The 22,852-nt window shown below is 40.5% G+C and overlaps 1 protein-coding gene across 2 annotated transcripts in view; it reads left to right on the forward strand.

The window, feature by feature from the left end:
- The first annotated feature begins 10,895 nt into the window (after nucleotides 1–10,895).
- LOC308085344 (kinase suppressor of Ras 1-like) overlaps nucleotides 10,896–22,852 on the forward strand; it is a 48,872-nt gene continuing 36,915 nt past the window's right edge. For both annotated transcript variants that reach the window (XM_080428466.1, XM_080428467.1), the window contains exon 1: nucleotides 10,896–11,317. In XM_080428466.1, the coding sequence (XP_080284592.1) occupies nucleotides 11,093–11,317 (225 nt within the window). In that variant the 5' untranslated portion in view covers nucleotides 10,896–11,092. The remainder of the gene's footprint in view (nucleotides 11,318–22,852) is intronic.

The following is a 22,852-nucleotide window of genomic DNA, read 5'->3' on the forward strand; positions in this document are numbered from 1 at the left end:
AAATATTTTTCTGGGTGTCTTTAACAGAGCATAAAAAAGAGTGAGGCACAGTATTGTTGCTGAGGGAACATAAGGCTGAGGGAATATATAGGCATGCTCCCTTTTGCAGCTTGAAAGACTGCAGTGAACTGTTTGATTATTGATAGGACTTATGTAAGTATTAAGTAACATAGATTTGAGGAATGTTGCTTTGAAAAACAACACGTGGGAGAAAGGGCGGAGTTATCTGACAGTAAACGAATAAAGGTACAGATTGTACCCCCCTTTTATGGCCCATATCCCCCTGCTGTGTATGATTCATTTCCTCCTTTTGTCCAAACATCTCCATTGCTTTTTATTCATGAAAGGAACACACGCACACACACACACGCACACACACACGTGCACGCGCGCACGCACACACACGCACACACGCACACACACACACACACACACGCACACACACACGCACGCACGCACCCGCGCACGCGCACACACACACACACACACACACACACACACACACACACACACACACACACACACACACACACACACACATACTCACACACACACATGCACACACACACACACACACACACACACACACACACACACACACACACACACACACACACACACACACACACACACACACACACACACACACACACACACACAGGCACACACACGCATGCAGAAGTAAAACTCAAATTTAGTCCACACTGTGAGAATGTATGAAGTAGTAGCCTAGAGGATGTGGTGAAACTTGTTTTTCCTATTATATAAAGACTAAACAGAGTGAGTGACAGGCGGGCGTTTTTATGAACTCAAGAATCTCTCTGCTGCAATGTGAGGTTTAACATTAAAGCAGGGGTCCTCAACTAAACGTTTTTCAGGCCAAGGACCCCTTAGCTGAGAGAAAGATGAAGCAGGGAGGGACCCCCACTAAATATGTATAAAATTGTGTTGCAGATTAAACTTTTGCATAATTTCATAGATAACTTCATTGACTATCATCAGTGTTTTAAAGTAAATTTAATATTTTTGTGTTTATTTCAGACATTTAACCCCTCAATACTTGGCAAACTTCTTTGGCTCTGTACTTGGTTTGATCCTTTTTTCCTGTACCAAACCTCTTTGCTGAAAATAGCAGATCTACAAGCTCACAACGCCTCCCACTGCTATATGTTCCTCAGAATATGTTTGCTGGGGTTTAATTAATGTAGGGAAAAAAATAGATAACTAACCTGTAATAACTCTGAGGACCCCATAGGGGTCCCGGACCCCCTATTGAAGACCCCATGCAGACCAGTCGAAATTTACATAAGGGGGGGCATGGAGGAAAATAGGGGAGGGTCATGCCTTTCTAATTTTGGTCCAAGGGAGGGTCAGCTAATTTTACTTTGAATCCAAGGGAGGGTCATGCAATTTTGAATTGATAAAATAGACCGTTTTTTATATACCTTTTTAGTACAGCAGAACAGTGGTCAATGACCCCTCTCCATTTCAAAGGATACAAAGAATTCAAATCAAGTAACACCTTGTCTATTTAGAATCAATGACGGTCGTTAACAAGCCATCAACGCACAGCGAGTGTGAACGACCCAGTCAAATCTATTCAGCGTCTTAACGATGGTGGTTGAACAATTAAGCAAAACTTCAACAGGCGTTATTGGAGAGATGCATTATAAATAGGCCTACTATAACTGGATATTCATAATCATTTGAAGTAATTCTGTGCATGTGATTAATGTGGATCTATATGGACAGTTGTGTATAGATGCCTAGCTCCACAAGTAAAACCAGAAGCATCAGGCCATAATTGATAGCCTAATTTGTTTTATGTAGGCAACAGTGTAGTTGTAGTTGATAATTAAAAGGGCAGAGTGACAAAAGTTTTAAACTACTGGTTACCAAATATTCAACTTTCTTCAATCTGACCAGGATTCAATGGGTTTCCCACATGTAAGATGAGAACACTATCCATTCTGCTACCACTACTACAGATACACTGTGCATTTAGCAAGACTGACTACACTACAGCAATGTTCTAATCAATGTGGAAAGCAAAACATTGGACATATCAGTTTTAAATGTCATGTTGAATTTGATGGGGAGGGTTAGGGGTGTCAAGAATTTCACAATACGATACTGTTGGGCATGATATCGATATGATATATTATTAATGTTCTTTTCTCATGTATCATCAACATTGGCCATCATCTTATAAATAACGTTATAAAGCAAGTTAGAAACAATTACAAAGTGCTTTGTACACACAAATAAATACATTTGTGCAAGCTTGATGGAGAAGTGAAGTTCTCACTTACTATAAACCCATTGTTTCAGAGGACAGATAGACACTGATATAACAAATATAATATAATATAAGACTGCATAACTATAAATTCCACAAACCTCATATTTTTGTCATCTGGACTTTACCAACCAAGTGCAGCCTAGTTATTTCCAACAGCTAAAAAAAATCTATAATACCAGATACAGTATAATACAATCTTAGATTAGATGTAGGCCTATTTGAGAGTGCAGATGCATGTCACATTAACGAGCGTCAACGAGCATCAGCTGACACACAACACCTCCCCTCTGCAGTGCTTTAAACTGAAAGCAATCTGGGAACCCATCGCCAACTGAAAATGAAAAACAGCGCCCTCTGCTGTTTGTTCTATGTCTGTTGGCTCTGGGCGGAAGAAAACGTAGAGCCAGAGCGCAAAGGAAACCGGTGTTTTGTATGCCTTCAACGCGTCACTTCCGGTTGGTGCGACTATGTTTTCATTCCCACTAACAATATTTCTACACGGAACACTAGCACCACTTCTCCCAGAGAACATCGATCGTTTTGGTTATAAGCCCACTTGTTTCTATGATGAAAGAGTAAGTTAAAATGTGAATATCGTTCCGTGGTTTTGTCTGCTCCGCGGACGTTATTGTTAAATTAGTTTCGGTTTGTTTCGAGGGGGGAAGGATGGACGGACACGTGAATCCCGCCCACTACATTTGATTGGGTAAAGCGCGGCCCGCTTCCTGATCTGAAGGCACGCCCATGCGCACTTGTTATGACGAACCTCCCCGACAGATTCCAACGCAGTGCAGAATCTGTTCTTGAGAGATTAAACTGAAAGTGACTGACTGGAGTCTGTTTCATTTCTCTCCAAAATACCTTGAATATGATGGAGGACATGATTAATAATTACTATGATTATGATAAGCTTTACATTTCATATCATACAGTAAAAACTCCTAACTTTCACCGGCAAAAAAAAAGAAAGTGTTTTTTTTGTATTAAAAAAACAATTAAAAAAATATTACGATACAGTATGACATCATGACAATACCTATCATCACATTTTAATACCACGATAGGCTATATCGTGACACAATATATCGTGACACTTCTAGGCGGGGAGGGTTACTCTTTTTTTTGTAATCACTTGGGGAGGGTCATTGATATTTTTTTTTTGTCAAAGGGAGGGTCATGGCATTTTAGATCAGGGCACATACATTTCCTCCATGCCCCCCCTTATGTAAATTTCGACTGGTCCCTTAAAGGATACACAGTGTTTCCCTCCACCAACACACTCTTGACATTACAACAACACTCACTCACTCAACTCTATGTTGCTTCACTTACACAAGTCGGGCAGTAAAGTGGCAGTGTGATCTAACGACACACAAGCAGCACGAACCAAATCTACAAAGTAACTAGTAACTAAAGTTGTCAAACAATTGTAGTGGGGTAAAACATACAATATTTGCCTCTGAGATGTAGTGGAGTAGAAGTAAAAGTACTGAAAACTCCAGTAAAGTAAAAAATACCTCAAAATTGTACTTAAGTACAGTACTTGAGTAAATGTACTCAGTTACTTTCCACCACTGTATGAACTCAAGAATCTGTCATTCTGTCTGCTGCAATGTGAGGTAAGGTTTAACATGAAAGGATACAGTGTTTCCCCCTACCGACACACTCTTGACATTACAACACTCACTCTACGCCGTTGCTTCACTTACACAAGTTGGACAGTAGGGAGCAGTGTGGTCTAACGTAATCTCTCAAGAACAGATTCTGAGATAGTCAAAAACAGCAGAGGGCGCTGTTTTTCCTTTTCATTTGGCGCTGGGTTCCCAGATTGGGTCTAACGTGACACAAGCAGCAGAAATTTAGGAAGCGTACACCACTCAGTGGTGTAAAGTAACTAACTAGTGGCCTACATTTACTCAAGTACTGTACTTAAGTACAGTTTTGAGGTATTTTCTTCTTTACTGGAGTATTTCCAATTTTCTGTACTTTTACTTCTACTCCACTACATCTCAGAGGCAAATATTATACTTTTACTCCACAATTATTTGAAAACTTTAGTTACCAGTTACTTTGTAGATTTTGATTATTATTACAAAACACACATTAACCACTTCAGCCCTATATATATTTCGCCCATTTGAAAATAGCAGATCTACAAGCTCACAATGCATCGCGATGCGACACATTTTGAGCTTGTAGATCTGCTATTTTTAAAAGATTTGCATAGATTTGAAAACTTGTGAAATGGGACATTCTGCATAATGAGTACTTTCTACTTTTGGTACTTTAAGTATATTTTGATGCCAATACTTTTGTGACTGACACTCTCAGTGACACACTGACACTCAGTTCACACTCAAAGGACCACAATGGAAATAAGCTCTCATGCTTTAATGTGTGCTATCCATTTGACAGATGTGTACAAATACTATGTTCATGCATTTTTGTCAATAATAACAAATCAATCAATTAATCAATCAATGTCCAAACCTTTATCACAGGAGAGACGCACAGAGTTGCAACGTGTAGCATGATGCGTCAGGTACCATGCATGAGAACCTGGTAAGGTACTGCTATATAAGTATGGCTGTATCTGGCTGGGAATGTCATAGCCACTGTATATGACTGTGTAGTGTTCATACAGGTTGCAACATTGAGGCCAAATGTAGCCTATTAAATAATCATAATCTTGATATACTGTGTCTTAAATTACACCTATGGAGAAATAGCACAGCCCACTAGATACAACGTTTGTTTGCTTCTTTATCTGCCTACCTATTTGTATTTGTAACTCCTTCCTTACTGGCCTCCTGGCATACTCATTTAAAAAAGCACTGGCCCTCACAAAAACTCATTATAAGATGGCACAATTAACATAAACTCACTCTGCATCTCATTGGTGGGCTATGGACAGTTCTAAAACCCGCCTACCAATAACATCATTGGTGGGAATTCCAAGACAGCCTTTATCTTCCTGGAAAGCATGCTGAAATAGAAGCTATTATTATTGCATTAATAAAAAAAGTATAGTAACAAAAAAAGAAGAGAAAAAAAGGTTTTAATCTTTTTTGAAATGACCAAAACCTGCCTACCGATGATGTCATTGGTAGGCAGGTTCACAGTAAAAGTGGGTGACAATGTGATCACAAGAAAAGAGGAAATTACCTACCGGTACCTGGGTTCTGGGTTGCATTTTAGAAGCAATCTTTCCAGTGAGAAAATTGCAACAAAAGTAATCAAAGGTCAACCAAAGAACAACATGTTTTTGTACAGGATCTCCTCAGTAAGAATACATTGAGGACTCTAGCTGGAGCACTCATCCAATGTCACTTCAACTATGCATGCACCTCATGGTACCAGACACCCCAAAACAAACTGGTCAGGCTACTGCTTGGCCTTATATCTACAACTCATTTAACCCCTGCTCACTTTGCTAGGGTGGGATGGCTCAGGGTAGAGGACAGAGTACAGCAACTTGCAATGGGCCTGGTCTACAAGATACAATATACGACAAAGACACCCATGTACCTGTCAAACTACTTAAAAAATCACACCCAGTGTGAAGTGAGCGGTGTTATTTAGAAACAACAGTGGTCATCACAGTGATGGAAGCTCACAAAAAAATGATTTTTTGAAGTGTGTGGTGCTATTTATAGGTTATTATTTCATCATGTGTCTCGCTAGCCAATCAAAGCAAAGGGTCTGAATAGAGTCAGCCAATCACGGTACGGCGAAAAGGGTGTGAATAGAGTCAGCCAATCACAGTACAGGGAAAGACGAATTCCCAACCCCACTTATAGGAGCGGCTACACCGCTCAAAAATGTCAATGACGTCCACAATCACAACACCAGAGGGAGCTCTACTAATCACGTTCAACCCAGTTTTGGCTCTAACAAGGGATTACATTTGTTCTACTGCTATGCCACATACATGTGGAATGCCCCACCAACAGTTATAAAAACATGTGAATCCTTACTCACCTTCCGCTCTAAAAGAGCACTTACAGGTGGCTGCAATTCGGAGTCTATCTCCTGTTTCTGTAGCGTGAGGTGGTATATGTACAAGACAAGTACACCCCCAGACATGACGCTAATATGTCACAGGGACTTACCCCTGTGAGGCATGGGGTCCCATTTTAGTCTTTGGTATGACCCGTCTGAGGAATTGAACCCCAATCTCAGGCTGGACACTCTAACCACAAGGCCACTAAGCTTCATAGTACAGACTGTTACCTATGTTTTGACGGATGCTAGATTCATTGTTTACCTGGTATGCTAGTTTCTTGAGTCAATATTCTCTGCATTGTTTATTGGAAGTCACTCTGGATACATACATCTAAATGCCTAATGTATTCTTATTTTTTTACTTAAAATGTCTATCTATCTATCTATCTATCTATCTATCTATCTATCTATCTATCTATCTATCTATCTATCTATCTATCTATCTATCTATCTATCTATCTATCTATCTATCGAGCAATCTATCTATCGATCGGTCAGTTTAACTGCTGGCCACCACAGCAGGTGACTAGATCAATAGATCAGTTCGGTATCTCTTGGAATTATATGTTTGGCAAAGGCTCATGGTCATCTGTCTGCCAGGAGCCCCCCCCCCCCCCACACACACACACACACCAGCTTTGTCACAGTGGGCGTTGATTTTCCAGCAGCAGAGAAGCTTTCCCATGGGAAAGACACACACAGCAGGTCACAGCATGCCATTGCCAGCTGCATAGAAGCACAGAAACTAAACAGAAACCTGTCCATTCTCTGTCCAACGTCCAAACCCTCTCTTATACGTTGGCATTCCCATCCAACAACCATGCCATTCTGTCTCTCTCTCTCTCTTTCTCTCTCTCATTCTTAAACTTTCTGTCTCTCCCTATGTCTCGTGTTGTACCAGTTCTGTATGAATAAGATGATCAGAGTCGTAGCAAAAATAGCCCATATACAAACTCTCATGTGATGTGTTGTGAGTTTGCTGATCTAAAATGTGCAAACATTTATTTTTAAATAGCCAAAATAGCAGACTTATATCAGTAGCTAGTAAATTAGATTTGACCTCAGTCTTGTTTAAATCACGGTAGACCACTCCTGTGTATGAATGTTTGCCCGGTACAACTCGTTCGACCGGTACAACTGACCGGTACAACTCGGGGTTCACACAGTGATACACACACAGTGACACACAGACACAGCCTGCCTGTTGGTTTCAATTAGTAATTGTTGAGGCAAATGGAGTCGGAGACACTTCACATTATAAGATACAAGTTTAATACGTAAGCTCATGAAAGAATATATTAAACATTCAGGGTGGTGGTACAGTAATTCTCTGGAAAAGAAGGGAGTCGTCATATGCAAAGATAAGAGCGGAACTTGCTTGTGTCACAGGACCAGGCTGTGCCCAAAACAATAGATACCAGGCCTGTGGCATGGCATCTTGACTCTTATAATATGCAAAATATCAGATCATATAAGGCAAAAGACGAACAACATAAGTCAAAAGTGAAGGTGAAGTCAAATATACAGCAATAACAATAATATCATTCTTCCTCACCGCCTACGCCAATCAACAAACTCACAAGGCATTAGGCCTACATTGTGAGCTTGTAGATCTGCTTTTCGCAATTTTTGGTTCTGCCCGGAGTGTAGCCTGTTCACTATTGTTTTCTCGCCAGAGAGAGCCACAAGGCGATTAAGTGGCTGCGGCGATCAGCAGATGTCATCATATACTTTATTTATATCTATATATTTTTAGAAAAATAATGGTAATTGTCTACATATATAGGGAAGCAGTTGTTTGCGTGTGATGGATTTTTGATGATAAGAAATACAAAAAAAAAACAGGATTTCAGCAGAAGTTCATTTGTTTTCTTCCATAAACACATTTTCTTCTACTTTCAAATATTTGACTAAATTGTCTCTTAAATTGTGGTTTGTGGTAAATGTGTAAAAGTAAAACAAGGCTACAAGTTATGATAGGTTATCCAATGATGCAAACCACAAATTGTATGTCTATACATCCAAGTCAAATACTACAAGAATTATTGTCATTATACTTGAAAATCACACAGCCAAGAACTCATTTGGTTTGTATTTTTTACTTTCAACTTGTAAGTGATATATTTTGGCTACCAATTGTATCCAATCAGGACTGAGAACTAATTTATCAACTTGAAGCTTTTATCGTGTTCCATTTTTATTTAATCACTTCCAATTTTACTTGTTATGTTGTATGAATTCTCTCTCCTGATTGGATAAAATCGGTGTCCCTACCTGAAAATTTCTGTTTACTAAAAGCTGTAAAAATGGAGAGACCCCTGTTATGGAACAGAAACTCTGCTAAAGCAATTGTGTGTGTGTGTGTGTGTGTGTGTGTGTGTGTGTGTGTGTGTGTGTGTGTGTGTGTGTGTGTGCGTGCGTGCGTGCGTGCGTGCGTGCGTGCGTGCGTGCGTGCGTGCGTGCGTGCGTGCGTGCGTGCGTGCGTGCGTGCGTGCGTGTGTGTGCGTGCGTGCGTGTAACAGACACTTCTATCCTTCCTATCTAAAACTCTTGAACGTGCTGTCCTCCTCCTACCAGGTGATGCTGAGAGGATCTGTGTCAGAACCTCACAGGCTCACTACTGGGGTTCCCCAAGACTCCGTTCTGGGTCCTCTTCTTTTCTCTCTCTACACTACATCTCTTGGTGCTGTTATCCACTCCCATGACTTTTCCTACCACTGCTATGCCGATGACACCCAGCTGATCCTGTCATTCGAGACATGGCCATCACCATTGATAATGCTGTGGTGCTGTGGTGGTCAACTCGGACTGCGAGGAATCTGGGTGTGACCTTGGACGACCAACTGTCGTTCTCGGCAAACATCGCATCGGTGACACGGTCCTGCAGATTCCTCCTCTACAACATCAGGAGGATTCGCCCCTTCCTCACAGAGAAGGCAGCCCAGGTGCTCATCCAGGCTCTTGTCATCTCCCGCCTGGACTACTGCAACTCCCTCCTTAATGGTGCCCCGGCGTCTGCCATCAGACCTCTGGAGCTTGTTCAGAAAGCTGCGGCTCGTCTGGTGTTCAACCGCCCCAAGTTCTCCCACACAACTATCGTTCTCTACACTGGCTCCCCGTAGCGACTCGCATCCAGTTTAAAACCCTGGTGCTAGCCTATAGGGCAGTGAAAGGAACAGCTCCTTCTTACCTCCGGGCTATGGTCGATGCTTACACCCCTACCCGACCACTTCGGTCTGCCGCCAAGGGCCGACTGGTTGCCTCGTCGCTCAGTGGTCCTTCTGGCCGATCTACACGGTCACGACTTTTTTCTGTTCTGGCCCCACAGTGGTGAAATGAACTCCCCACTGAGGTCAGGACAGCAGAGTCACTGCCCATCTTTCGCCACAGGCTGAAAGCCCACCTCTTCAGGAAACACTATCCTTCCTCTTCACCTTGCCTACTTGTTGTTAACTAGTTGTACGAACTCTTGTTTTATTTTATTGGATCTTGTTTTAGCTCTTGCTCATTTCATTCTCCTATTGTGTCTCATCTGTTTATGAAAGTAGGTAGCTGATATATTGCACTTTTACTTTAGCGCTAAGTATACTCTTAGTTGCTTGTTTTAGAAGAGAATGCACTTAATACTTCTGGTGATTAGTAGTTTTGTTCCCTACCGGCTATGTTGAATGCACTTATTGTAAGTCGCTTTGGATAAAAGCGTCTGCTAAATGACTGTAATGTAATGTAATGTGTGTGTGTGTGTGTGTGTGTGTGTGTGTGTGTGTGTGTGTGTGTGTGTGTGTGTGTGTGTGTGTGTGTGTGTGTGTGTGTGTGTGTGTGTGTGTGTGTGTGTGTGTGTGTGTGTGTGTGTAAAATCACTTACAACACAACATCTTTAACTTTAAACAGCAGGTTGTGAAATAAATGAGGCGCCTTGACCAGAAAACAGTCCTGAGATGAAGGTTAGGTCAGGCTAGGTTAGGCTAGGATAGTCTGCCATGGCAAAGCAATGCTGTAGAAACGCTGTATTTTTTACACTACTGGAGTATTTCAAATTTTCAGTACTTTTACTTCTACTACACTCTCAAAGGCAAATATTGTGCTTTTACTCCACAGCAATTATTTGAAACCTTTAGTTACTAGGCTACTGTAGCTACTTTGTAGATTTTGATTATTATTACAACACATCACATACATTAACCACTTCTTGTAGATCTGCTATTTTCAAAATATTTGTATACAAATTGAACTTGGGGAGTGGGGACATTCTGCACAGTGACTACTTTTACTTTTGGTACAAATACTTATTGTACCAAAAGTATTTGTACTTTTATTCAAGTACATTTTGAATACTGGAATTTTACTTGTAACAGCGTATTTCTACATTGCAGTATTGATACTTTCACTGAAGTAAAACATGTGAGCACTTCTTCCATCACTGTAACTTAAACAATCAAAATGACAGGTGTTTTAACTGCCAAAAACCCCGAGGCAAAGTTGCACTACATCTCCCACAATGCAGCGCACCCGAGCGTCCGCAGTAGCATCCTTGATACTCAGCTGGCTGTCGCTGTCAAACTTCTAGTAAGTGTGAGTGTCCGTACGTAGTAAGTAAGGCAACACACACACAACACGGAACTCCTTGACTGGCTCACTGCAGACCTTCAGGCGACACGCTGAGGAGGAGACGGAAGCATGAATTTGTCACAAACCCTGACGTTAACTTAGTGGAAACATTTGTATCGTCCTTCTCCTCTCTCTCTGTTTTAATGTTTAAGATTCAAGCCGTGCCAATGTCGAGGAATGGATAGTGTGCCGCGAGCAGGTAAAGGAGGCACTACGATGGTCCAGCGCAGTGAAGAAGACACTGGTGACAGTCGTGGTGGACATGCTGTGGAAGAAGAGGCTCTACACCAGTGTGAACTCATCCAGAACATGATCGACATTTCCATCTCCAGTCTGACAGGACTCAGGACCAAGTGCGCTGCGTCCAACGACCTCACCCAGCAGGAGATACGCACTTTGGAGGTAATAATACAATGACAAGAAAAGACAGCGTGGGTAAAGTCTAAGAGACAGTGGTGGAAAAAGTACTTTTCTTTTACTGAAGTAAAAGTATCAATACTGCAATGTAGACTTACTCTGTTACAAGTAAAAGTCCGGAATTCAAAATTTACTTGAGTAAAAGTACAAAAGTATTGGTATCATAATGTACTTGAAGTACCAAAAGTAGAAAGTATTTTCATTATGCATCGTGAGGCAATGTGAGCTTGTAGATCTGCTATTTTCAAATGACCAAAATGTGTAAGGGCTGAAACCTGAAAGTGGTCAATGTATGTTTTGTAAAAAATAAACAAAATCTACAAAGTAACTAAAGTTTTCAAATGATTGTAGTGGAGTAAAAGTACAGTATTTGCCTCTCAGGTATAGAGGAGTGGAAGTAAAAGTACTGAAAATTGGAAATACTCCAGTAAAAAAATACCTAAAAATTTTACTTAAGTACAGTACTTGAGTAAATGTACTTTGTACTAATGTACTTACCACTGTAGGTAATACAATGACAAGAAAGGACAGCGTGGGGAAAGAGATGATAATGGACAAATTGTATCAACACCCTTTTTCTTGTGTATATGAACCAAACACAGCAGTTATGCAGTAATAAACTATAATCATATTTTAATATTTTATTACTACAACTTTTAGTCAAGTGGTGCAATAGAAATCCAGACCTGTCTTGACATAAATGCCAAACTTCCTGTACCACACCAAAGAAAGAAAAAACTAAAAGCGGCTCTTCTGGTGGAAAAACTATTACAAACTATTTTATTTCATGGCTTGTTCATTAGTAACAATAAAGCATTTGTCAGGGATAAATCAAACCTCCTGTAATTGTCTAAATGGTAGCCAGCTACACTTAACTCAACAACAAATAGTAGTTGTTTATTTGGTTGTGAAATGTCACAGAATAAATTATTGCTATCACGTCTCAAAAGTTTCAGTCTATCTATCAATCTATCAAAAAGTAAATCTATCTATCTATCTATCTATCTATATACATTTAAAAGGAGGGCTATAACATTATTTTTTCTAGAAAAAGGGGCACAGGTGAGGTACAAATAAGGTGAAGATGAACCTTTGTAGTGAATGAAATTATGATTTACTAGACATATTCTGGCCTACTCAGGAACGATGCAAATTGGAAATGTATGCCACACCTAGTTGTACACGCAATGCGGGTCGTGTACCCGTTGTGTTGTGTCTGTCTGCGTGTGTCCCCTTTATGCCCATAAATGGAGATCTATGTACCTGTCTGTCCATGTCCCTTTTTATACCCATATATGGAAATACCTGATGTCATCATCAGTATATGCCCATAATACTGATGCCATATCGGTCGGATCGGTGGTTCTGGACAACTGGATCTCCATATGTGCCCTGTTATGGAAAAAGAATATATCCAGTTGAGGTGAAGCTGATAAGAAATACGTTTAGTTGTGGAATCTAAAACAAGCCTGTTTCTCTTGAATGTCCTGTCTCTAAAGCCCCAGAGGGCCTGCACCCTGAGCTAACATTCAGTGTCGTGTCACTTGCTCCCAAGCTCTCCTAAAAGAAGTCACTCTCACATCTTTTCTCAGTGTCTTCATACCTCTCTCTCCCAAGCCAGGCCCAGGTGTTTATGATCCCTTTAACAAAAGGGACACCTTCTAAATAATTACAGATAGAATGGAATAATGAAATGATAGCACCCATACAATCATAAATGATACATCAGTATTTGACAGTACAATATTGCCATAACAGCCCATATACAGACATATTGGTTTGATCGTTGGTTCTGGACAAACGCTCATCCGACGACGTCACACAGGGCACCGCACTCAACTTGAAGTATGGTATGGCGGTTCTGAAGATATGCGAAGGACAGACACACACACTCGCACGCAGAGATTTGCGTAATTTATAGTTGGACTAGACCGGTGCCCAACGGGAGCTTTGCAAGTTGGGAATGCATCCCCCCACCTGGTTATGCAATACCTGTTGTACCTGTCCGTCTGTCTTTATGCCCATACACAGTATGGAGATCTCTGTGTCTGCCTATTCCCATATATGGAGTTCCCTGATGTCATAAGTATAACCCCATATATGGGTATATCAGTTAGATCTGCAATTCTGGTTAACCAGATCTCCATATATGCCTATATATTGGCATATTGGTCGAATCGGCTGCTAATCCGAATGACTTCATGCCGGGCACCGCACTCCCTCGGGTCCTCCAAGTTTGCAGTTGATCAGTCCAACGGTTTCTCGAGATACGCGAAGGACAGATACACAAACTTGCACGCAATGCGTGATTTATGGTTAGATGAATTCCCTGAAGGGATATAGCTTGGTACTAGTTTGACCTGTTTGAACAGCTAATGGCTGATGGCACATTCGTTTTAAGTCAGGGAAAACATATATATATATATATATATATATATATATATATATATATATATATATATATATATATATATATATATATATATATATATATATATATTCTGTAAGAAAGTTGGCATTAAAGATAAGATTTTTAGCACAAAAAATGTTTCCCAACATGGACCTTTAAAAAAAAACAGTAATTTCAAAATCCCAAACTTCCTGACTCTCAGATGCTTCAACTAAAAAAACAACTATCGATTTTTTCAATAACCAGGCTGTTAGTATCATGTTAAACTCAGTGTTTTTAAAATGTTGAATGTTTTTCTAATCTTTCCAGCACAACTCCTAATGTTTAATGTTTTTGTCTCATCAAACAATTTGCACGGTGCTATTTTTGGAGACTTCATGGAACTGTCTTAAGTTCATTTGTCCATCTCTTTCACAAGGGGCTGATGCATTCAAACAGGCATCATAACAATCTCTGTGGTCTGCTGAGGTTGTTCCCTGGATAATGGGAATAAGTGCAGAGCCCTTGTTGTGTACATCTCTCTGGCAGGGAGGCTAAATTTAGCCTTCCCGCCCACGCATTCTCAGTGTGGCCTGTTGAGCAAGAAAATCAAATGACGTGCAAACAGCGGAGGAGGAGGAGGAGGTTGAACTAGGCTGGTGTGTTTTGGTGTCTCTTGTTACCACTGGAAAAGCATGGAAGGTTGTATACAGTAGTAGATGCTCCAGTTGGATCGGGGCAGCTGTCAGTCAATGCAGTTTGGAACAAAAGCATAAGCCTGGAACTGCTTGACGGACCTCTGTGTCTCTTCCCCCTGTTTTGCCTGTCTGTCTGTCTGTCTGTCTCCACTCCTCCACCTACAATAGGGCTGTCTGCTGGCCGGTCAGAGCTGAGTGCAGTGCATAGAGTCAGGTTTCTACGGTCAGGCTTGTATTTACACTGGGTTGTGTTTACATTGGATATAGGAGATGTGCGACAAGCCCTCTCTATGATTATGGTCCTCTAATATGTCATCAGGGCACTGGAGAGCCTTGAGTTCAGCGATGTTCTGTAAACTCTCGCTGGGCGGTGTCCTCATTTGCCCCAGCTCATTGGAGCTAATAAGACGTAATGCATTTTAACAGCCATGTGTCAACCAACAAGGCTCTTCAGTTTGAGTGTGTGATTAGGACACTATCACACAGAGCCATACTGATCAAAGAAAAGGAAATTATGAACTGGGATTGTGGACCAAATCTGTTTTTTAAAATTTTTGAATTTGTTCAGATTTTATAAGTAATCTATTTGAGATGTGTCTCCCACACCGAAAAGATTGACAGCAATGCAAAATATATTTTCTCTATTTGCAGAAATGTACCAAAACGGTACCTATATTGTATATATTAAAACTTTAAGTATATTGTAGATTCATTCAGGTCACTCAAAGTATTTCTCTCATGCAGTTGAAGTCTCTAAAATAAATATGCATGTTTTTAGTAGGCTATAGTTACTAACATGAAATACTGTATATTTGTTGTCTGGGATTGAGCTGAGATTATTTCCATGGAAAACAAATTCATACAGCACATGAAAACTTCAATTGGAAGAGTTTGTAAGCTTCACTGCAGGGGTCGGCAACTGGTGGTCCGCAGGCCGAAATTGGCCCTTCGGAAATATTTTTGGGCCGGTCAGAATCTTTTTTAAATTATGACTCTTTTCTTTTTAATGATTTTATACGTGGGACTGAAAGTCCCATATATACTGTACGCTATTATAGCTATAATGTCCAAATAGAGAATATATCGCCACCTGCATTATTAAACTTGTATTCAGGTTGAGAGTGAATACTGCCGAGCAGACAATCAGGCAGCAGCAGTGTATATTCACACACAGTCCTGCTGCTGCAAGCGTGAACCTGTGGTCAAAGTGCTCAGTCTCTGGCTTTCGAGCTTTCGTGCTTTCTTGCTACGTTTTTTCCCCTAACCTGGGCCCTGTTGTACTAAATTACGTATATGTTATCATTTATTTTAATGTTGAGTTGAGTTTCACATACTTCAATCACTGCTCGAATGGAATTATTATTCATGTGTTTCCTTAAAGGAAAATATAGCTTGGTACAGGTTACATCTGTTGATCATGTAATGGTGCCCTCAATGAAACACTGATGGCACATTAGTCTTTTCAGTTACTGTTATTGAAGTGATGTTAACTGAAAGCTGTATTAAAAGAATTCCACAAAAAAACGTGCTTCTTCATTATCCGATTTAATAGTAATCAATAGAATAATCGCTAAGAAGATAATCAATGGTTGCAGTCCTACACCATAGAAAATAAAGTATAGAGAGGACATTGCTATTCAGAGCAATGCTGTGCTTCCGTGTCAGGCATGGAAGAAGAAGTATCCATGGGGCGTCTGTGATGCATGTGGATTGAATGGTATCCATAGCGATAAGCGTCATTGGATCCCCTAGCTAAGTACAGTAGGTGGCTATGAACACGGACTTAGGGCACCTATGGCTGCAACTAATGGGTATTTTTTACAATCAATTAATTGATTATTTGTATTGTTGAGTATTCAATTAATCTGTAATTAATTTAGATCATAAAATGGTGGTAAAATAAGGTAATAAAGTACAAAATGAACATACGAAATTCAAGTACACTGTAGGTTTTCTTAAAATTCTTGATTCTTGATTCTATTATAGTGAAGATCGAAAACTCCTATTATCCGGCACTAATGTTAAGTACAGCAGAGACGCATCTAGTTTGAAAAACACAGACTACATCCAACTTCACACAGCTTTGCAGTTTTTCAAGCATGTCAGACAGAACAAAGGGGCAGGTCTGCAGAAGATATTGACAGTGGCGACAGGAAAGCCCCTTGTGGTTTCACAACACAGCAAGCGGTTTTTCAACTCCTTGCTGTCTTTCTCTCCCTCCCGTCATCTCTGTCCTCCTCCGTTGGCCTCTCCTCCCCCTTCTGACCTTTTTTGGGGTTTCTCTTCTCCTTGCTGTTCTGAAGAAGTGACACCACACACCCACTCCCATCATCATCCACATAGATACCTACCCTGTGCTTACTGTACCTTAGAGTTTTGCAGCCTTACTATTAGGCGTCACAGCCACTGTGATTTTTTATATTGTCTATTGTTTCACAGACGGTAACCTTCCTCAAAGCCAGGTTAAATTCTCCTTAGTGAAACGGATGATCAAAATATTGTCAAAATAAATGTTGATAGACGAATGATCTTGGTTATGCCATCAGTGGCCATATTTCCTAATAAAATTACCCTCCTAGGAAAGTGCCTTGCAAATGATGCAGAGCCTCTGCTTCATAGTTTGAACTGCTATACCACCCTGTGCCATTAGTATCCGTTCATAATGAGATCTTGTTGGTGAATGACATGACATCGCTTACGCCATACCACCCTGTGTGAATGACATTGTTTGAGTTAACCACAATGCTATATTTCAACACAGGGTTTAACACACATTCACATCCTCACACCAGCCCTTGAGGCAAATTATCCTTTTTGAGGTAAATTCTAGATGGCACGTGCAAGCCAATGTCAGTGTTTGGAGTGTAACCTATACTATACGTGTGTGTGTGTGTGTGTGTGTGTGTGTGTGTGTGTGTGTGTGTGTGTGTGTGTGTGTGTGTGTGTGTGTGTGTGTGTGTGTGTGTGTGTGTGTGTGTGTGTGTGTGTGTGTGTGTGTGTGTGTGTGTGTGTGTGTGTGTGTGTGTGTGTGTGTGTGTGTGTGTGTGTGTGTGTGTGTGTGTGTGTGTGTGTGTGTGTGTGTAAAACCCTGGTGCTAGCCTTGATTGAAATTGATTGATTGATTGAAAATTTTATTAGGCAAAAGAATGTAAAACAACACAGTTACATTTATAATACTTTTGTCTAAAAGGTCCGACCAAAAAAGACTTGTTTCCGTTGGGGTCCTTGAATTAATTTCATAGACATATATAGTAGCAACCAAACAGTTCAAATCAACATAAAATACAGAGAAAAAATACCACTATGTACAAAAAAAAGCAGCATGAAAAATTTGCCCATGTTTGTTTTATGGGTGGGTGGTACCAGATTGTTGTTTACGCTCCCTCTAGTTTCGTGACTGTGGGTGTCACTAACTTTTTGGAGGTATTTAGACAGATAAGCGGGTATAGGGGGCATTTCGGGCAAATCTGCATTTACAATATTGAAGACCAGTCCCATTTTTAGTTGTTTAACCCTGTCTTCCACCCTGAGCCAGCTTAGGCTGGCAAAGTGAGTGGGAGAGAGGTGGGTCATGGGCCCCAGTCCGAGAAGTAGTTGAATCAGTTTGTTTTGGGAGGTTTGAAGCTTAGTCTTCAGTGACACTGAGGTGTTGGAGTACCAAGAGGAGCAAGCATAGTCAAAAAGGGGCTGAATCAGGGCCCCTGAGAGGGTCCTGAGGGCCTGAGGGTTGACAAAAGAGGAAACTCTGCCCATAAATCTGGTTCTCTGGTTTACTCTTTTGACCACCTTTGTTGCCATGCTTTCTCTTGTCAGGTATTTGTCAAGAATACATCCCAAATAGGTAATCTCTTCTTTGCTAGAGATGATTGTGTCATCGACTTTGACCTTGAAGTCATTAACCTTCATCTTACTGAGGGAATGTTTGGTCCCAAAGAGAATGGATTCAGTTTTCCCAAGGTGTAGTGACAGGCAGCCTATAGGGCAGTGAAAGGAACAGCTCCTTCTTACCTCCGGGCTATGGTCGATGCTTACACCCCTGCCCGACCACTTCGGTCTGCCACCTTGGGGCGACTGATTGCCTCGTCGCTCAAGGGTCCTTCTGGCCGATCTACACGGTCACGATTTTTTTCTGTTCTGGCCCCACAGTGGTGGAATGAACTCCCCACTGATGTCAGGACAGCAGAGTCACTGCCCATCTTTCGCCGCAGGCTGAAAACCCACCTCTTCAGGAAACACTACCCTTCCTCTTTGCCTTGCCTACTTGTTGTTAACTAGTTGTACGAACTCTTGTTTTATAGTTGTATTGTTTTATTGGATCTTGTTTAGTCGACACTTATTTGTTTTAGCTCTTGCTCATTTGATTTTGCCATTTGTCTCATCTGTTTATGAAAGTAGGTAGCTGATATATTGCGCTTTTACCTTAGCGCTAGGTATGCTCTTAGTTGCCTGTTTTAGCAGAAAATGCACTTAAAGGGACTACACCATGAATTAAAAATAAAATAATAATATTTAATATCATATTGTTTATGTCCCTCAAACGTTTTTCAAAAGGTTTGAGCCTAAATCAAGCCTCAGATATACTCATTCCAACTAACTTCTCTCTGGCTTATAAAGTACTTTCACCTGCAATACCACATTGTCCTGTTTGGCACGGGGCGCTATTGAGCCAGTTTGTATGCATGTTATCTCCTGGTTCTGTGTGGAAAAAGTAAAAAAAAAAAAAAATGTTTTTAAAGATTTTTTGTTTGTTTTTTCTGGTTGGAACTGTAAAACGGGAGGAATTGTTCCCTGACGTGACGTAGGCAGGGGGACCAAATCAGTTTGGCCTGTTTTTAGACCAATTTACAGAAAACCCCAGATTTGCTGTGAAAGCCTGAGTGTTCAAACTGGGGTATTTTTGAGGATAGAAGAGAGGTAGGGGAGACCAAAAACACACAAAAAAGAAGAAAAGGTTAAAATTCATGGTGTAGTCCCTTTAAGACTTCTGGTGATTAGTAGTTTCGTTCCCTACCTATGTTGAATGCACTTATTGTAAGTCGCTTTGGATAAAAGCGTCTGCTAAAGTGTGTGTGTGTGTGTGTGTGTGTGTGTGTGTGTGTGTGTGTGTGTGTGTGTGTGTGTGTGTGTGTGTGTGTGTGTGTGTGTGTGTGTGTGTGTGTGTGTGTGTGTGTGTGTGTGTGTGTGTGTGTGTGTGTGTGTGTGTGTGTGTGTGTGTGTGTGTGTGTGTGATCTTTTGCACGATAAGCGCGCTAAACCCTACAAAAGCCTCCACGAAGCAGGGCCGCCTATACTGTTCTCTGCATGTGAGAGTAGTAAGAATAGACTGTTCCCTTGGGCCGCTGTCATGCAAGACACAATACAAACACACACAATACACACACGCACACACACTTAAGCAAAGCAGGTGGGCTCTGTTACAGATATCTGCTACCTGTGCCCCCCCCCCTCCACCCCCCACACCAGCCCCGTCTCTCTGAGTCCCAGTAGTCGTGTAACAGAGCCCAGGGAGATGTGGACAGCGATAGACGCTGAATAACCAGGGGAGCACCGCAGCGTAACAGGCCTGGACCTTGTACAGTGCAAGCTAACACCCTGCTGTTTTCATCCATGTTCCCAAATGCATCTAAGTGCATCAACTCACCTTTAGGCCATTTTGTGATAAGAGAGGGGAAGCTCAGGGCACGGCACGGTCTTCTACTGTGGCTTTCCCACAGATATAGTGGCATACTGCTGAAAATTTGATGTCCTCCACATAGGATAGGCTCCCCAGGGCCTTAATGGAGCCATAAAGAATTGAGGACAGAGCAGTAATTTGAATGCATTTCCAGTCACCATTCAATAGCTTCCAACTTGATCAAACTAGGGATGAGTTATAATTTTTGAATATTTGAATAGTCGTGCCAGTGTAAACATTTTCTTTTCAAATAACATTTTATATGCATATACTTTTTTTCTGGTTTAGTTACAATGATCTGATAGATGGATATGTCAGTTTTTGTTTATGAAAGCTTATACAGTAGGCCAATACAATTCTATTATAACCTATGATGATGAAAGGTGTCATTTTGATCAGTTGTCAGTCAGCTGAGCTGATTCTGAAGGATTAAAAAGTGCCAATTTATGTGCTATACCCTGAGATTTTAATAATCCATTCATTTAAAAAATCTTATGTAGGTTTTTTGTGTCGGGGGGTGTAATTGTAGTCTTTTTTTCTTCTCAAGGTTTTTGTTTTGTTTTATTTCAGTGTGACAGTCAAGCTCTGTCCACTAACACAAGTTGTAAGGGTTTCTCCTCACCTTGCAACGTTGAATTGTTGATGCTCTAAACATGTGTAAATTACACGACTACCTCAAACCCTTCATGATATTTATTAAACAGTTTCTGCTGCAGAGAACACCAACCAAGATCTGTTTGACTGTGGTGTAAAAATGGGTCAAAAGGAGAACTGTCTCAGGGTGACATGATGACTCAGTCGTATTAGTACACCAGTGGTGTGTTCTAGGTTTTTTCTGAGGGATACGATAATCATTCCCTGCACGACATGCTCGTGGTCGTGGAGATACGCTAGCGGGTTTCAATGGTTGAAATGGTTAGTAGAGGGCTACGCTTGGCCACGAACATTTTCTGCAGGTAGAACACACCACTGTAGTACACACACCTGACCACATAAGTCCTGAGTTCAAATATGGCCCAAGACCAGTGTTGCATGTCTTTCCCTCTCTCTGATAATTTTTTAGAAATGATTTTCTTTAAACAAGACAGGGTCTAATAAGGTTGTGGCTTCTGTGGATCTTGCACGTCATGTTGATGACAGTAAATATTTAGAAAAGTATATAACGTGAAAAATTGTCATTTATTTACTTCGATGGCCTGCTGGCAGTGTGCTCAAGATATTTGGCGTTGATCAGTCCAGTAGTTTGCGAGATTAGCCGTGGACTGGACAGACAGACAGACACATGCACGGACCCTCTCTAGAGCAGTGTCAGTGTACCAAACAAAGGGTCGGGAGTGGGGCCCATTTTTATGGGTCGTGACAAAAAAATATTTCTTACAAAAAATATATTTCAAAAGATTTTCGAAATATAAAAAATATGATTTTTCAGAGCTTTAAAAAGTTTTAGTTTTTTCAAAACAAATTTAGAAATGTTGAGAAATCAAAAAGATTCTATTTAGTTTTTTTTCTAAGAATGAGTGAACATAGCAGATGTACAAGCTCGTAACGTGACACGTTGTGACACGTTGTGAGCTTGTACATCTGCTTGTTTCACAATTTTTGAAATAGGGTTTCAGTTGTTATCACATGCACCAAGCAAAAATATGTTTTGTAATTCAAATTTTTATTTGTTTTTCAATATGATACAAAATGTAACTCCAGTGGTACAAATCAGCATACAGCATAAAACAACAATACAGCCATTCCAAAAAATAAAATACAAAATAATATCAAAATACAAAATAAATGCTGTCCCAATATCAGAGAAGGTTCATATATATCCAAAATCTGTCCCATGTGTCCTTCATCTTTTTTTCTCCATTCACTCTACCCAACATATATTCGTATGATGTAATCTTAATCATTTCCTCATTCCACTCTTTAAGCCCAGGTGTCCTAGGGGTCTTCCAATTCCGCAGCAGTATTCTGGCAGCTGTAACAAGTCCAACTTTCACAATAGTGAATTCGTTGTTATTTATCCCAGGAACCGCTGCCCTGTCCCCCAATAGGCAGAGCCGCGGTTGTGGGGACAGAGTGAGTCCCACCCATTTCTCCAAATATTTTAAAACTGTACACCAGAATGGATACACCATGCGGCAATCCCATATCATATGCATATACGTGCCAACCTCTTCATTACATTTCCAACATGTATTGTTATCTGCTATCCCCATTTTAAGTAATCTAGTCGGTGTAAAATAATATCTATGAATTATTTTATACTGAATAAATTTCCCTCTTGCTTCTCTGATCCCACTTCCTACATTTGCTATAATTCTCTTCCAATGATCGTCTTCAATATCAATACCCAAATCCTTCTGCCAAATCAGTTTGAGACCGTCACATGTATCCCCCAGCAGTTGTTTTGACATTTTATAAAAAACAGATGCAGTATGACATTCATGTGGCAATTCTAAATATCTAGCAAGTGAATTTTCACCAGCATCGAATGTACTACCGAGACAGTGTCTCATTTGTAAATATTTCCAGAATGTACCATCATTTCCAAGGTCATATTTCTCTTTTAAATTTGAATAAGTTATAAAATCCCCATTCTCAAATAAATCACCAATAGTATTAACCCCTGCTGTCTGCCATTTTTTCCAATGTATCTTTGTCTTCCCAATACATATTTTAGGATTATTCCAAAGTGAAGAGTATAATTGTTTATAATGTGGCAATTTATATGCTTTATGAATTTTACCCCATACACTCCTTGA

This window comes from Gymnoscopelus braueri (genome assembly GCF_963280865.1).
Source record: "Gymnoscopelus braueri genome assembly, chromosome: 5".
Classification (NCBI taxonomy): domain Eukaryota; kingdom Metazoa; phylum Chordata; class Actinopteri; order Myctophiformes; family Myctophidae; genus Gymnoscopelus; species Gymnoscopelus braueri.